Source organism: Oncorhynchus gorbuscha, linkage group LG14 (assembly GCF_021184085.1).
Source record: "Oncorhynchus gorbuscha isolate QuinsamMale2020 ecotype Even-year linkage group LG14, OgorEven_v1.0, whole genome shotgun sequence".
Classification (NCBI taxonomy): Eukaryota; Metazoa; Chordata; class Actinopteri; order Salmoniformes; family Salmonidae; genus Oncorhynchus; species Oncorhynchus gorbuscha.
This window is the reverse complement of record NC_060186.1, coordinates 2,319,156-2,336,655: the sequence shown is the minus strand read 5'-3', so window position 1 is coordinate 2,336,655 and position 17,500 is coordinate 2,319,156. Positions and strand designations below refer to the sequence as shown.

Sequence of the window (17,500 nt, the reverse complement as noted above, 5' to 3'; positions counted from 1 at the left end):
ACCTGGCTGGACAGGGATGTTAAACACCTGGTGGGTCACTTACCTGGCTGGACAGGGATGTTAAACACCTGGTGGGTCACTCTTACCTGGCTGGACAGGGATGTTAAACACCTGGTGGGTCACTCTTACCTGGCTGGACAGGGATGTTAAACACCTGGTGGGCCACTCTTACCTGGCTGGGATGTTAAACACCTGGTGGGTCACTCTTACCTGGCTGGGATGTTAAACACCTGGTGGGCCACTCTTACCTGGCTGGGATGTTAAACACCTGGTGGGCCACTCTTACCTGGCTGGGGGATGTTAAACACCTGGTGGGTCACTCTTACCTGGCTGGACAGGGATGTTAAACACCTGGTGGGTCACTCTTACCTGGCTGGGATGTTAAACACCTGGTGGGTCACTCTTACCTGGCTGGGATGTTAAACACCTGGTGGGCCACTCTTGCCTGGCTGGGATGTTAAACACCTGGTGGGCCACTCTTACCTGGCTGGGATGTTAAACACCTGGTGGGCCACTCTTACCTGGCTGGGATGTTAAACACCTGGTGGGCCACTCTTACCTGGCTGGGATGTTAAACACCTGGTGGGCCACTCTTACCTGGCTGGGATGTTAAACACCTGGTGGGCCACTCTTACCTGGCTGGGGGATGTTAAACACCTGGTGGGTCACTCTTACCTGGCTGGACAGGGATGTTAAACACCTGGTGGGTCACTCTTACCTGGCTGGGATGTTAAACACCTGGTGGGTCACTCTTACCTGGCTGGACAGGGATGTTAAACACCTGGTGGGTCACTCTTACCTGGCTGGGATGTTAAACACCTGGTGGGTCACTCTTACCTGGCTGGACAGGGATGTTAAACACCTGGTGGGTCACTCTTACCTGGCTGGGATGTTAAACACCTGGTGGGTCACTCTTACCTGGCTGGACAGGGATGTTAAACACCTGGTGGGTCACTCTTACCTGGCTGGACAGGGATGTTAAACACCTGGTGGGTCACTCTTACCTGGCTGGACAGGGATGTTAAACACCTGGTGGGTCACTCTTACCTGGCTGGACAGGGATGTTAAACACCTGGTGGGTCACTCTTACCTGGCTGGACAGGGATGTTAAACACCTGGTGGGTCACTCTTACCTGGCTGGGATGTTAAACACCTGGTGGGTCACTCTTACCTGGCTGGACAGGGATGTTAAACACCTGGTGGGTCACTCTTACCTGGCTGGACAGGGATGTTAAACACCTGGTGGGTCACTCTTACCTGGCTGGACAGGGATGTTAAACACCTGGTGGGTCACTCTTACCTGGCTGGGATGTTAAACACCTGGTGGGCCACTCTTACCTGGCTGGACAGGGATGTTAAACACCTGGTGGGTCACTCTTACCTGGCTGGACAGGGATGTTAAACACCTGGTGGGTCACTCTTACCTGGCTGGGATGTTAAACACCTGGTGGGTCACTCTTACCTGGTGGGTCACTCTTACCTGGCTGGGATGTTAAACACCTGGTGGGTCACTCTTACCTGGCTGGGATGTTAAACACCTGGTGGGTCACTCTTACCTGGCTGGGATATTAAACACCTGGTGGGCCACTCTTACCTGGCTGGACAGGGATGTTAAACACCTGGTGGGTCACTCTTACCTGGCTGGGATGTTAAACACCTGGTGGGCCACTCTTACCTGGCTGGGATGTTAAACACCTGGTGGGTCACTCTTACCTGGCTGGGATGTTAAACACCTGGTGGGTCACTCTTACCTGGCTGGGATGTTAAACACCTGGTGGGTCACTCTTACCTGGCTGGACAGGGATGTTAAACACCTGGTGGGTCACTCTTACCTGGCTGGGATGTTAAACACCTGGTGGGCCACTCTTACCTGGCTGGACAGGGATGTTAAACACCTGGTGGGTCACTCTTACCTGGCTGGACAGGGATGTTAAACACCTGGTGGGTCACTCTTACCTGGCTGGGGGATGTTAAACACCTGGTGGGTCACTCTTACCTGGCTGGGATGTTAAACACCTGGTGGGTCACTCTTACCTGGCTGGACAGGGATGTTAAACACCTGGTGGGTCACTCTTACCTGGCTGGGATGTTAAACACCTGGTGGGTCACTCTTACCTGGCTGGGATGTTAAACACCTGGTGGGCCACTCTTACCTGGCTGGACAGGGATGTTAAACACCTGGTGGGTCACTCTTACCTGGCTGGACAGGGATGTTAAACACCTGGTGGGTCACTCTTACCTGGCTGGGATGTTAAACACCTGGTGGGTCACTCTTACCTGGCTGGACAGGGATGTTAAACACCTGGTGGGCCACTCTTACCTGGCTGGGATGTTAAACACCTGGTGGGTCACTCTTACCTGGCTGGACAGGGATGTTAAACACCTGGTGGGTCACTCTTACCTGGCTGGACAGGGATGTTAAACACCTGGTGGGTCACTCTTACCTGGCTGGACAGGGATGTTAAACACCTGGTGGGTCACTCTTACCTGGCTGGACAGGGATGTTAAACACCTGGTGGGTCACTCTTACCTGGCTGGGATGTTAAACACCTGGTGGGCCACTCTTACCTGGCTGGACAGGGATGTTAAACACCTGGTGGGCCACTCTTACCTGGCTGGACAGGGATGTTAAACACCTGGTGGGTCACTCTTACCTGGCTGGACAGGGATGTTAAACACCTGGTGGGTCAAACCTGGCTGGGATGTTAAACACCTGGTGGGTCACTCTTACCTGGCTGGACAGGGATGTTAAACACCTGGTGGGTCACCTGGCTGGACAGGGATGTTAAACACCTGGTGGGTCACTCTTACCTGGCTGGACAGGGATGTTAAACACCTGGTGGGTCACTCTTACCTGGCTGGGATGTTAAACACCTGGTGGGCCACTCTTACCTGGCTGGACAGGGATGTTAAACACCTGGTGGGTCACTCTTACCTGGCTGGACAGGGATGTTAAACACCTGGTGGGTCACTCTTACCTGGCTGGACAGGGATGTTAAACACCTGGTGGGTCACTCTTACCTGGCTGGACAGGGATGTTAAACACCTGGTGGGCCACTCTTACCTGGCTGGGATGTTAAACACCTGGTGGGTCACTCTTACCTGGCTGGGATGTTAAACACCTGGTGGGTCACTCTTACCTGGCTGGGGGATGTTAAACACCTGGTGGGTCACTCTTACCTGGCTGGACAGGGATGTTAAACACCTGGTGGGTCACTCTTACCTGGCTGGACAGGGATGTTAAACACCTGGTGGGTCACTCTTACCTGGCTGGACAGGGATGTTAAACACCTGGTGGGTCACTCTTACCTGGCTGGGATGTTAAACACCTGGTGGGCCACTCTTACCTGTAAACACCTGGTGGGCCACTCTTACCTGGCTGGGATGTTAAACACCTGGTGGGCCACTCTTACCTGGCTGGGATGTTAAACACCTGGTGGGCCACTCTTACCTGGCTGGGATGTTAAACACCTGGTGGGTCACTCTTACCTGGCTGGACAGGGATGTTAAACACCTGGTGGGTCACTCTTACCTGGCTGGGATGTTAAACACCTGGTGGGCCACTCTTACCTGGCTGGACAGGGATGTTAAACACCTGGTGGGTCACTCTTACCTGGCTGGACAGGGATGTTAAACACCTGGTGGGTCACTCTTACCTGGCTGGACAGGGGATGTTAAACACCTGGTGGGTCACTCTTACCTGGCTGGACAGGGATGTTAAACACCTGGTGGGTCACTCTTACCTGGCTGGACAGGGATGTTAAACACCTGGTGGGTCACTCTTACCTGGCTGGACAGGGATGTTAAACACCTGGTGGGTCACTCTTACCACCTGGTGGCTGGACAGGGATGTTAAACACCTGGTGGGTCACTCTTACCTGGCTGGACAGGGATGTTAAACACCTGGTGGGTCACTCTTACCTGGCTGGACAGGGATGTTAAACACCTGGTGGGTCACTCTTACCTGGCTGGGATGTTAAACACCTGGTGGGTCACTCTTACCTGGCTGGGATGTTAAACACCTGGTGGGTCACTCTTACCTGGCTGGACAGGGATGTTAAACACCTGGTGGGTCACTCTTACCTGGCTGGACAGGGATGTTAAACACCTGGTGGGTCACTCTTACCTGGCTGGACAGGGATGTTAAACACCTGGTGGGTCACTCTTACCTGGCTGGACAGGGATGTTAAACACCTGGTGGGTCACTCTTACCTGGCTGGACAGGGATGTTAAACACCTGGTGGGTCACTCTTACCTGGCTGGGATGTTAAACACCTGGTGGGCCACTCTTACCTGGCTGGGATGTTAAACACCTGGTGGGTCACTTACCTGGCTGGGATGTTAAACTCCTGGGATGGCTGGGATGTTAAACACCTGGTGGGTCACTCTTACCTGGCTGGGATGTTAAACACCTGGTGGGTCACTCTTACCTGGCTGGGATGTTAAACACCTGGTGGGTCACTCTTACCTGGCTGGGATGTTAAACACCTGGTGGGCCACTCTTGCCTGGCTGGGATGTTAAACACCTGGTGGGCCACTCTTACCTGGCTGGGATGTTAAACACCTGGTGGGCCACTCTTACCTGGCTGGGATGTTAAACACCTGGTGGGCCACTCTTACCTGGCTGGGATGTTAAACACCTGGTGGGCCACTCTTACCTGGCTGGGATGTTAAACACCTGGTGGGCCACTCTTACCTGGCTGGGATGTTAAACACCTGGTGGGTCACTCTTACCTGGCTGGGATGTTAAACACCTGGTGGGTCACTCTACCTGGCTGGGATGTTAAACACCTGGTGGGCCACTCTTACCTGGCTGGACAGGGATGTTAAACACCTGGTGGGTCACTCTTACCTGGCTGGGATGTTAAACACCTGGTTAAACACCTGGTGGCCACTCTTACCTGGCTGGATGTTAAACACCTGGTGGGTCACTCTTACCTGGCTGGGATGTTAAACACCTGGTGGGTCACTCTTACCTGGCTGGACAGGGATGTTAAACACCTGGTGGGTCACTCTTACCTGGCTGGACAGGGATGTTAAACACCTGGTGGGTCACTCTTACCTGGCTGGACAGGGATGTTAAACACCTGGTGGGTCACTCTTACCTGGCTGGACAGGGATGTTAAACACCTGGTGGGCCACTCTTACCTGGCTGGACAGGGATGTTAAACACCTGGTGGGTCACTCTTACCTGGCTGGACAGGGATGTTAAACACCTGGTGGGTCACTCTTACCTGGCTGGACGGGGATGTTAAACACCTGGTGGGTCACTCTTACCTGGCTGGGATGTTAAACACCTGGTGGGTCACTCTTACCTGGCTGGGATGTTAAACACCTGGTGGGTCACTCTTACCTGGCTGGACAGGGATGTTAAACACCTGGTGGGTCACTCTTACCTGGCTGGACAGGGATGTTAAACACCTGGTGGGTCACTCTTACCTGGCTGGACAGGGATGTTAAACACCTGGTGGGTCACTCTTACCTGGCTGGACAGGGATGTTAAACACCTGGTGGGTCACTCTTACCTGGCTGGACAGGGATGTTAAACACCTGGTGGGTCACTCTTACCTGGCTGGACAGGGATGTTAAACACCTGGTGGGTCACTCTTACCTGGCTGGACAGGGATGTTAAACACCTGGTGGGCCACTCTTACCTGGCTGGGATGTTAAACACCTGGTGGGTCACTCTTACCTGGCTGGGATGTTAAACTCCTGGTGGGCCACTCTTACCTGGCTGGGATGTTAAACACCTGGTGGGTCACTCTTACCTGGCTGGGATGTTAAACACCTGGTGGGTCACTCTTACCTGGCTGGGATGTTAAACACCTGGTGGGTCACTCTTACCTGGCTGGGATGTTAAACACCTGGTGGGCCACTGTTGCCTGGCTGGGATGTTAAACACCTGGTGGGCCACTCTTACCTGGCTGGGATGTTAAACACCTGGTGGGCCACTCTTACCTGGCTGGAATGTTAAACACCTGGTGGGCCAACCTGGCTGGGACACCTGGTGGGCCACTCTTACCTGGCTGGGATGTTAAACTCTTACCTGGCTGGGATGTTAAACACCTGGTGGGTCACTCTTACCTGGCTGGGATGTTAAACACCTGGTGGGTCACTCTTACCTGGCTGGGATGTTAAACACCTGGTGGGCCACTCTTACCTGGCTGGACAGGGATGTTAAACACCTGGTGGGTCACTCTTACCTGGCTGGGATGTTAAACACCTGGTGGGTCACACTTACCTGGCTGGGATGTTAAACACCTGGTGGGTCACTCTTACTTGGCTGGGATGTTAAACACCTGGTGGGTCACTCTTACCTGGCTGGGATGTTAAACACCTGGTGGGCCACTCTTACCTGGCTGGACAGGGATGTTAAACACCTGGTGGGTCACTCTTACCTGGCTGGACAGGGATGTTAAACACCTGGTGGGCCACTCTTACCTGGCTGGACAGGGATGTTAAACACCTGGTGGGTCACTCTTACCTGGCTGGACAGGGATGTTAAACACCTGGTGGGCCACTCTTACCTGGCTGGACAGGGATGTTAAACACCTGGTGGGCCACTCTTACCTGGCTGGACAGGGATGTTAAACACCTGGTGGGTCACTCTTACCTGGCTGGACAGGGATGTTAAACACCTGGTTGTCTGTGGTCTCTCCAGTCAGTTGTTGTCTGTGGTCTCTCCAGTCAGTTGTTCTAACATGTTGTCTGTGGTCTCTACAGTCAGTTGTTGTCTGTGGTCTCTACAGCCAGTTGTTCTAACATGTTTTCTGTGGTCTTTCCAGTCAGTTGTTGTCAGTGGTCTCTACAGCCAGTTGTTCTAACATGTTGTCTGTGGTCTCTACAGCCAGTTGTTCTAACGTGTTGTCTGTGGTCTCTCCTGTCAGTTGTTCTAACATGTTGTCTGTGGTCTCTCCAGTCAGTTGTTGTCTGTGGTCTCTCCAGTCTGTTGTTGTCTGGGGTCTCTACAGTCAGTTGTTGTCTGGGGTCTCTACAGCCAGTTGTTGTCTGGGGTCTCTACAGCCAGTTGTTTTCTGGGGTCTCTACAGTCAGTTGTTCTAGCATGTTGTCTGTGGTCTCTACAGTCAGTTGTTGTCTGGGGTCTCTACAGTCAGTTGTTGTCTGGGGTCTCTACAGTCAGTTGTTGTCTGGGGTCTCTACAGTCAGTTGTTGTCTGGGGTCTCTACAGCCAGTTGTTGTCTGGGGTCTCTACAGCCAGTTGTTGTCTGTGGTCTCTACAGTCAGTTGTTGTCTGTGGTCTCTACAGTCAGTTGTTGTCTGGGGTCTCTACAGTCAGTTGTTGTCTGGGGTCTCTACAGTCAGTTGTTGTCTGGGGTCTCTACAGTCAGTTGTTGTCTGTGGTCTCTACAGTCAGTTGTTGTCTGTGGTCTCTACAGTCAGTTGTTCTAACATGTTGTCTGTGGTCTCTACAGTCAGTTGTTCTAGTTGTCTGTGGTCTCTAAGTCATTGTTGTCTGTGGTCTCTACAGTCAGTTGTTGTCTGTGGTCTCTACAGTCAGTTGTTGTCTGTGGTCTCTACAGTCAGTTGTTGTCTGTGGTCTCTACAGTCAGTTGTTGTCTGTGGTCTCTACAGTCAGTTGTTGTCTGTGGTCTCTACAGTCAGTTGTTGTCTGTGGTCTCTACAGTCAGTTGTTGTCTGTGGTCTCTACAGTCAGTTGTTGTCTGTGGTCTCTACAGTCAGTTGTTGTCTGTGGTCTCTACAGCCAGTTGTTGTCTGTGGTCTCTACAGTCAGTTGTTCTGTGGTCTCTAGTTGTTGTCTGTGGTCTCTACAGTCAGTTGTTGTCTGTCAGCATGTTGTCTCTACAGTCAGTTTGTTGTGGTCTCTACAGTCAGTTGTTGTCTGGTCTCTACAGTCAGTTGTTGTCTGTGGTCTCTACAGTCAGTTGTCTGTGGTCTCTACAGTCAGTTGTTGTCTGTGGTCTCTACAGTCAGATGTTGTCTGTGGTCTCTACAGTCAGTTGTTCTAACATGTTGTGTGTGGTCTCTACAGACAGTTGTTGTCTGTGGTCTCTACAGTCTGTTGTTGTCTGTGGTCTCTCCAGTCAGTTGTTCTAACATGTTGTCTGTGGTCTCTACAGTCTGTTGTTGTCTGTGGTCTCTACAGTCTGTTGTTGTCTGTGGTCTCTACAGTCTGTTGTTGTCTGTGGTCTCTACAGTCTGTTGTTGTCTGTGGTCTCTACAGTATGTTGTTGTCTGTGGTCTCTACAGTCTGTTGTTGTCTGTGGTCTCTACAGTCAGTTGTTCTAACATGTTGTCTGCGGTCTCTCCAGTCAAATGTTGTCTGTGGTCTCTCCAGTCAGTTGTTGTCTGTGGTCTCTCCAGTCAGTTGTTCTAACATGTTGTCTGGGGACTCTACAGTCAGTTGTTGTCTGTGGTCTCTACAGTCAGTTGTTGTCTGGTCTCTACAGTCAGTTGTTGTCTGTAGTCTCTACAGTCAGTTGTTGTCTGTGGTCTCTACAGTCAGTTGTTGTCTGTGGTCTCTACAGCCAGTTGTTGTCTGGGGTCTCTACAGTCAGTTGTTGTCTGGGGTCTCTACAGCCAGTTGTTGTCTGGGGTCTCTACAGTCAGTTGTTGTCTGTTGGACTCTACAGTCAGTTGTTGTCTGTGGTCTCTACAGTCTTGTTGTCTGTGGTCTCTACAATCAGTTGTTCTAACATGTTGTCTGTGGTCTCTACAGCCAGTTGTTGTCTGTGGTCTCTACAGTCTTGTTGTCTGTGGTCTCTACAGTCAGTTGTTCTAACATGTTGTCTGTGGTCTCTACAGTCAGTTGTTCTAACATGTTGTCTGTGGTCTCTACAGTCAGATGTTGTCTGTGGTCTCTACAGTCAGATGTTGTCTGTGGTCTCTACAGTCAGATGTTGTCTGTGGTCTCTACAGTCAGTTGTTGTCTGTGGTCTCTACAGTCAGTTGTTGTCTGTGGTCTCTACAGTCAGTTGTTGTCTGTGGTCTCTACAGTCAGTTGTTGTCTGTGGTCTCTACAGTCAGTTGTTGTCTGTGGTCTCTGTGGTCTCTCCAGTCAGTTGTTGTCTGTGGTCTCTACAGTCAGTTGTTCTAACATGTTGTCTGTGGTCTCTCCAGTCAGTTGTTCTGACATGTTGTCTGTGGTCTCTCCAGTCAGTTGTTCTGACATGTTGTCTGTGGTCTCTACAGTCAGTTAAAGTCCAGGAACACAGTGGTCCATCAGAGAGATGATCTGGTCAGGAGACCTCTACGCTGCTTTGTAGAGGACCAGAAGAACCAAACTACCCCCTCCACACCACCCACCACCCCAGGGAGGAAGAGGATGGCCCCTCCTCCACCCCAGACCCCCTCCAGACCTACAGCTCCAGCAGAAGCAGAGGGCAGCGCCTCCAAGAGGATGAAGCTGACTGGGGGGCCAGCTGAGAGGTGGGTTCATACAGAATGTACTGTATATATATATATGATAATGCTGTCATTCAGAGGTGGGTTCGTACAGAATGTACAGTCTATATATATATATATATATGATAATGCTGTCGTTCATAGGTGGGTTTGTACAGAATGGGGCGGCAGCTTAGCCCTAGTGGTTAGAGCGTTGGACTAGTAACCGGAAGGTTGCGAGTTCAAACCCCCAAGCTGACAAGGTACAAATCTGTCGTTCTGCCCCTGAACAGGCAGTTAACCCCACTGTTCCTAGGCCGTCATTGAAAATAAGAATATGTTCTTAACTGACTTGCCTAGTTAAATAAAGGTAAAAAAAATATTTAAAAAATGTACCGTATATATGATAATGCTGTCATTCAGAGCTGGGTTCATATAGAATGTACCGTATATATGATAATGCTGTCATTGAGGTGGGTTCGTACAGAATATATAGGTAGTTATATATATATAACTGCTCAAAAAAATAAAGGGACCACTAAAATAACACGTCCTAGATCCGAATGAATGAAATATTCTGATATAGAGCAGAGGAACTAGAACCCTCTGTCCTGATGTTATTACAGTGTAATTACCCTGATATAGAGCATATAATAATAATAATATATGCCATTTAGCAGACGCTTTTATCCAAAGCGACTTACAGTCATGTGTGCATACATTCTACGTATGGGTGGTCCCGGGGATCGAACCCACTACCCTGGCGTTACAAGCGCCATGCTCTACCAACTGAGCTACAGAAGGAACTAGAACCCTCTGTCCACTCTATCCTGGTGTTATTACAGTGTAATTACCCTGATATAGAGCAGAGGAACTAGAACCCTCTGTCCACTCTATCCTGGTGTTATTACAGTGTAATTACCTGATATAGAGCAGAGGAACTAGAACCCTCTATCCTGGTGTTATTACAGTGTAATTACCCTGATATAGAGCAGAGGAACTAGAACACTAATTACCTGATATAGAGCAGAGGAACTAGAACCCTCTGTCCTGATGTTATTACAGTGTAATTACCCTGACATAGAGCAGAGGAACTAGAACCCTCTGTCCTGGTGTTATTACAGTGTAATTACCCTGATATAGAGCAGAGGAACTAGAACCCTCTATCCTGGTGTTATTACAGTGTAATTACCCTGATATAGATCAGAGGAACTAGAACCCTCTGTCCACGCTATCCTGGTGTTATTACAGTGTATTTACCCTGATATAGAGCAGAGGAACTAGAACCCTCTATCCTGGTGTTATTACAGTGTAATTACCCTGATATAGAGCAGAGGAACTAGAACCCTCTGTCCACTCTATCCTGATGTTATTACAGTGTAATTACCCTGATATAGAGCAGAGGAACTAGAACCCCTCTGTCCACTCTATCCTGGTGTTATTACAGTGTAATTACCCTGATATAGAGCAGAGGAACTAGAACCCTCTGTCCTGGTGTTATTACAGTGTAATTACCCTGATATAGATCAGAGGAACTAGAACCCTCTGTCCTGGTGTTATTACAGTGTAATTACCCTGATATAGATCAGAGGAACTAGAACCCTCTGTCCTGGTGTTATTACAGTGTAATTACCCTGATATAGAGCAGAGGAACTAGAACCCTCTATCCTGGTGTTATTACAGTGTAATTACCCTGATATAGAGCAGAGGAACTAGAACCCTCTATCCTGGTGTTATTACAGTGTAATTACCCTGATATAGAGCAGAGGAACTAGAACCCTCTATCCTGGTGTTATTACAGTGTAATTACCCTGATATAGAGCAGAGGAACTAGAACCCTCTATCCTGGTGTTATTACAGTGTAATTACCTGATATAGAGCAGAGGAACTAGAACCCTCTATCCTGGTGTTATTAGTGTAATTACCCTGATATAGAGCAGAGGAACTAGAACCCTCTATCCTGGTGTTATTACAGTGTAATTACCCTGATATAGAGCAGAGGAACTAGAACCCTCTATCCTGGTGTTATTACAGTGTAATTACCCTGATATAGAGCAGAGGAACTAGAACCCTCTATCCTGGTGTTATTACAGTGTAATTACCCTGATATAGAGCAGAGGAACTAGAACCCTCTGTCCTGGTGTTATTACAGTGTAATTACCCTGATATAGAGCAGAGGAACTAGAACCCTCTATCCTGGTGTTATTACAGTGTAATTACCCTGATATAGAGCAGAGGAACTAGAACCTCTGTCCTGATGTGTTATTACAGTGTAATTACCCTGATATAGAGCAGAGGAACTAGAACCCTCTATCCTGGTGTTATTACAGTGTAATTACCCTGATATAGAGCAGAGGAACTAGAACCCTATCTGATCCTGGATGTTATTACAGTGTAATTACCCTGATATAGAGCAGAGGAACTAGAACCCTCTATCCTGGTGTTATTACAGTGTAATTACCCTGATATAGAGCAGAGGAACTAGAACCCTCTATCCTGGTGTTATTACAGTGTAATTACCCTGATATAGAGCAGAGGAACTAGAACCCTCTGTCCTGGTGTTATTACAGTGTAATTACCCTGATATAGAGCAGAGGAACTAGAACCCTCTGTCCTGATGTTATTACAGTGTAATTACCCTGATATAGATCAGAGGAACTAGAACCCTCTGTCCTGGTGTTATTACAGTGTAATTACCCTGATATAGAGCAGAGGAACTAGAACCCTCTGTCCACTCTATCCTGATGTTATTACAGTGTAATTACCCTGATATAGAGCAGAGGAACTAGAACCCTCTGTCCACTCTATCCTGATGTTATTACAGTGTAATTACCCTGATATAGAGCAGAGGATCTAGAACCCTCTATCCTGGTGTTATTACAGTGTAATTACCCTGATATAGAGCAGAGGAACTAGAACCCTCTATCCTGGTGTTATTACAGTGTAATTACCCTGATATAGAGCAGAGGAACTAGAACCCTCTATCCTGGTGTTATTACAGTGTAATTACCCTGATATAGAGCAGAGGAACTAGAACCCTCTATCCTGGTGTTATTACAGTGTAATTACCCTGATATAGAGCAGAGGAACTAGAACCCTCTATCCTGGTGTTATTACAGTGTAATTACCCTGATATAGAGCAGAGGAACTAGAACCCTCTGTCCTGGTGTTATTACAGTGTAATTACCTGATATAGAGCAGAGGAACTAGAACACTAATTACCTGATATAGAGCAGAGGATCTAGAACCCTCTATCCTGGTGTTATTACAGTGTAATTACCTGATATAGAGCAGAGGATCTAGAACCCTCTATCCTGGTGTTATTACAGTGTAATTACCCTGATATAGAGCAGAGGAACTAGAACCCTCTGTCCTGGTGTTATTACAGTGTAATTACCCTGATATAGAGCAGAGGAACTAGAACCCTCTGTCCTGGTGTTATTACAGTGTAATTACCCTGATATAGAGCAGAGGAACTAGAACCCTCTATCCTGGTGTTATTACAGTGTAATTACCCTGATATAGAGCAGAGGAACTAGAACCCTCTATCCTGGTGTTATTACAGTGTAATTACCCTGATATAGAGCAGAGGAACTAGAACCCTCTATCCTGGTGTTATTACAGTGTAATTACCCTGATATAGAGCAGAGGAACTAGAACCCTCTGTCCTGGTGTTATTACAGTGTAATTACCCTGATATAGAGCAGAGGAACTAGAACCCTCTGTCCTGATGTTATTACAGTGTAATTACCCTGATATAGAGCAGAGGAACTAGAACCCTCTATCCTGGTGTTATTACAGTGTAATTACCCTGATATAGAGCAGAGGAACTAGAACCCTCTGTCCTGGTGTTATTACAGTGTAATTACCCTGATATAGAGCAGAGGAACTAGAACCCTCTATCCTGGTGTTATTACAGTGTAATTACCTGATAGAGCAGAGGAACTAGAACCCTCTGTCCTGGTGTTATTACAGTGTAATTACCCTGATATAGAGCAGAGGTGAACAACACATTTTTCACATTCTTCTTCGTTCTCTCCCAGTGAACCGGCCAGGTCAAGCTGTGTGATCCTGTGAAGGACCAAGAACTTCAGAGATCCTTGCTCTTTCACACAAACCAATCAAGTCTGACAGATAAGCGTTAATGGGGGGTGTATGAGGAGAGATGGGGGGGGAGTATGAGGAGAGATGGGGGTATTTAGATACTGGAGAATCAGGTTCATTTGAGAGATGGGGAGGTAGCTAGATACTGAAGAATCAGGTTGAGGGGATGTGAGGAGAGATGGGAGGTAGTTAGATACTGGAGAATCAGGTTAAGGAGGGGATGTGAGGAGAAATGGGGGAGGTAGTTAGATACTGGAGAATCAGGTTAATGGGGGAGGTAGTTAGATACTGGAGAATCAGGTTAATGGGGGGGGGTAGTTGGATACTGGAGAATCAGGTTAATGGGGAGGTAGTTAGATACTGGAGAATCAGGTTAATGGGGGGTAGTTAGATACTGGAGAATCATGTTAATGGGGAGATGGGGGGTAGCTAGATACTGGAGAATCAGGTTAATGGGGGGGTAGTTAGATACTGGAGAATCATGTTAATGGGGAGATGGGGGTAGCTAGATACTGGAGAATCAGGTTAATGGGGGGTAGTTAGATACTGGAGAATCAGGTTAATGGGGAGATGGGGGGTAGTTAGATACTGGAGAATCAGGTTAATGGGGAGATGGGGGGGTAGTTAGATACTGGAGAATCAGGTTAATGGGGGGGGGTAGTTAGATACTGGAGAATCATGTTAATGGATTCTCCAGTATGAGGAGATATGAGGAGAGATGGGGGTAGTTAGATACTGGAGAATCAGGTTAACGTGGGGGATATGAGGAGAGATGGGAGGTAGTTAGATACTGGAGAATCAGGTTAACGAGGGGATATGAGGAGAGATGGGAGGTAGTTAGATACTGGAGAATCAGGTTAACGAGGGGGATATGAGGAGAGATGGGAGGTAGTTAGATACTGGAGAATCAGGTTAACGAGGGGGATATGAGGAGAGATGGGAGCTAGTTAGATACTGGAGAATCAGGTTAACAAGGGGGATATGAGGAGAGATGGGAGCTAGTTAGATACTGGAGAATCAGGTTAACGAGGGGGATATGAGGAGAGATGGGAGCTAGTTAGATACTGGAGAATCAGGTTAACGAGGGGGATATGAGGAGAGATGGGAGGTAGTTAGATACTGGAGAATCAGGTTAACGAGGGGGATATGAGGAGAGATGGGAGCTAGTTAGATACTGGAGAATCAGGTTAACGAGGGGGATATGAGGAGAGATGGGAGGTAGTTAGATACTGGAGAATCAGGTTAACGAGGGGGATATGAGGAGAGATGGGAGCTAGTTAGATACTGGAGAATCAGGTTAACGAGGGGGATATGAGGAGAGATGGGAGCTAGTTAGATACTGGAGAATCAGGTTAACGAGGGGGATATGAGGAGAGATGGGAGCTAGTTAGATACTGGAGAATCAGGTTAACGAGGGGGATATGAGGAGAGATGGGAGCTAGTTAGATACTGGAGAATCAGGTTAACGAGGGGGATATGAGGAGAGATGGGAGCTAGTTAGAAGATATGAAATGTGAAGATTTTAACACTGACGCCAAAGACTCACTTTGAAACACCTTCACGGCAGAAGCTCAAGGAGATGGAAAATGTGAGGTTTGACTCCGAAAGAAATGAATGTTTTGTCCTGAATAGAATGTTTCCATGTATGTGGCAGAGCAAAAGATCAGCAGGAGAATAGTGTGGTACTAGATTGGGAATCAAAACTGTCCCCTGGGATATTTTGGCAGCACAATACCATCTGAATGTTAAATCGAGATTTTTACTGTCTATTTACATTTAATTCAGACAAGAACTGAAATATTAGTAACATATCATGCTTGTCTCTATGGTAATATACAGTATATTATAATATCATGCTTGTCTCTATGGTAATATACAGTATATTATAATATTAGTAACATATCATGCTTGTCTCTATGGTAATATACAGTATATTATAATATTAGTAACATATCATGCTTGTCTCTATGGTAATATACAGTATATTATAATATCATGCTTGTCTCTATGGTAATATACAGTATATTATAATATCATGCTTGTCTCTATGGTAATATACAGTATATTATAATATTAGTAACATGCTTGTCTCTATGGTAATATACAGTATATTATAATATTAGTAACATATCATGCTTGTCTCTATGGTAATAAACAGTATATTATAATATCATGCTTGTCTCTATGGTAATATACAGTATATTATAATAATAGTAACATATCATGCTTGTCTCTATGGTAATAAACAGTATATTATAATATCATGCTTGTCTCTATGGTAATATACAGTATATTATAATATTAGTTACATGCTTGTCTCTATGGTAATATACAGTATATTATAATAATAGTAACATATCATGCTTGTCTCTATGGTAATATACAGTATATTATAATATCATGCTTGTCTCTATGATAACAGTATATTATAATATCATGCTTGTCTCTATGGTAATATACAGTATATTATAATATCATGCTTGTCTCTATGGTAATATACAGTATATTATAATATCATGCTTGTCTCTATGGTAATATACAGTATATTATAATATCATGCTTGTCTCTATGGTAATATACAGTATATTATAATATCATGCTTGTCTCTATGGTAATATACAGTATATTATAATATCATGCTTGTCTCTATGGTAATATACAGTATATTATAATATCATGCTTGTCTCTATGATAATATACAGTATATTATAATATCAGTAAAATGTTTGTCTCTATGGTAATATATAGTATATCATGCTTGTCTCTATGTAATAAACTCTATGGTAATATACAGTATATTATAATATCATGCTTGTCTCTATGGTAATATACATGCTTGTCTCTATGGTAATAAACAGTATATTATAATATCATGCTTGTCTCTATGGTAATATACAGTATATTATAATATCATGCTTGTCTCTATGGTAATATACAGTATATTATAATATTAGTAACATATCATGCTTGTCTCTATGGTAATATACAGTATATTATAATATCATGCTTGTCTCTATGGTAATATACAGTATATTATAATATCATGCTTGTCTCTATGGTAATATACAGTATATTATAATAATAGTAACATATCATGCTTGTCTCTATGGTAATATACAGTATATTATAATAATAGTAACATATCATGCTTGTCTCTATGGTAATATACAGTATATTATAATATCAGTAAAATGTTTGTCTCTATGGTAATAAACAGTATATTATAATATCATGCTTGTCTCTATGGTAATAAACAGTATATTATAATATCATGCTTGTCTCTATGGTAATATACAGTATATTATAATATTAGTAACATATCATTTTGTCTCTATGGTAATATACAGTATATTATAATATCATGCTTGTCTCTATGGTAATATACAGTATATTATAATATCATGCTTGTCTCTATGGTAATATACAGTATATTATAATATCATGCTTGTCTCTATGGTAATATACAGTATATTATAATATCAGTAAAATGCTTGTCTCTATGGTAATATACAGTTATTATAATATCATGCTTGTCTCTATGGTAATATACAGTATATTATAATATTAGTTACATATCATGCTTGTCTCTATGGTAATATACAGTATATTATAATATCAGTAAAATGTTTGTCTCTATGGTAATAAACAGTATATTATAATATCATGCTTGTCTCTATGGTAATATACAGTATATTATAATATTAGTTACATGCTTGTCTCTATGGTAATAAACAGTATATTATAATATCATGCTTGTCTCTATGGTAATATACAGTATATTATAATAATAGTAACATATCATGCTTGTCTCTATGGTAATAAACAGTATATTATAATATCATGCTTGTCTCTATGGTAATAAACAGTATATTATAATATCATGCTTGTCTCTATGGTAATATATAGTATATTATGCTTGTCTCTATGGTAATATACAGTGTATTATAATGTTAGTAACATATCATGCTTGTCTCTATGGTAATATATAGTATATTATAATATTAGTTACATGCTTGTCTCTATGGTAATATAT

The 17,500-nt window shown here is 45.2% G+C and overlaps 1 protein-coding gene across 1 annotated transcript in view; it reads left to right on the top strand.

Moving 5' to 3' along the window:
* Positions 1-13,515, top strand: part of LOC123995639 (rho guanine nucleotide exchange factor 39-like) — a 91,795-nt gene extending 78,280 nt beyond the window's left edge. The window contains exons 10-11 of the mRNA XM_046299287.1: positions 9,172-9,408; positions 13,407-13,515. Of these exons, the coding sequence (XP_046155243.1) occupies positions 9,172-9,408; positions 13,407-13,440 (271 nt within the window). The 3' untranslated portion in view covers positions 13,441-13,515. The remainder of the gene's footprint in view (positions 1-9,171; positions 9,409-13,406) is intronic.
* The last annotated feature ends 3,985 nt before the right edge of the window (positions 13,516-17,500 follow it).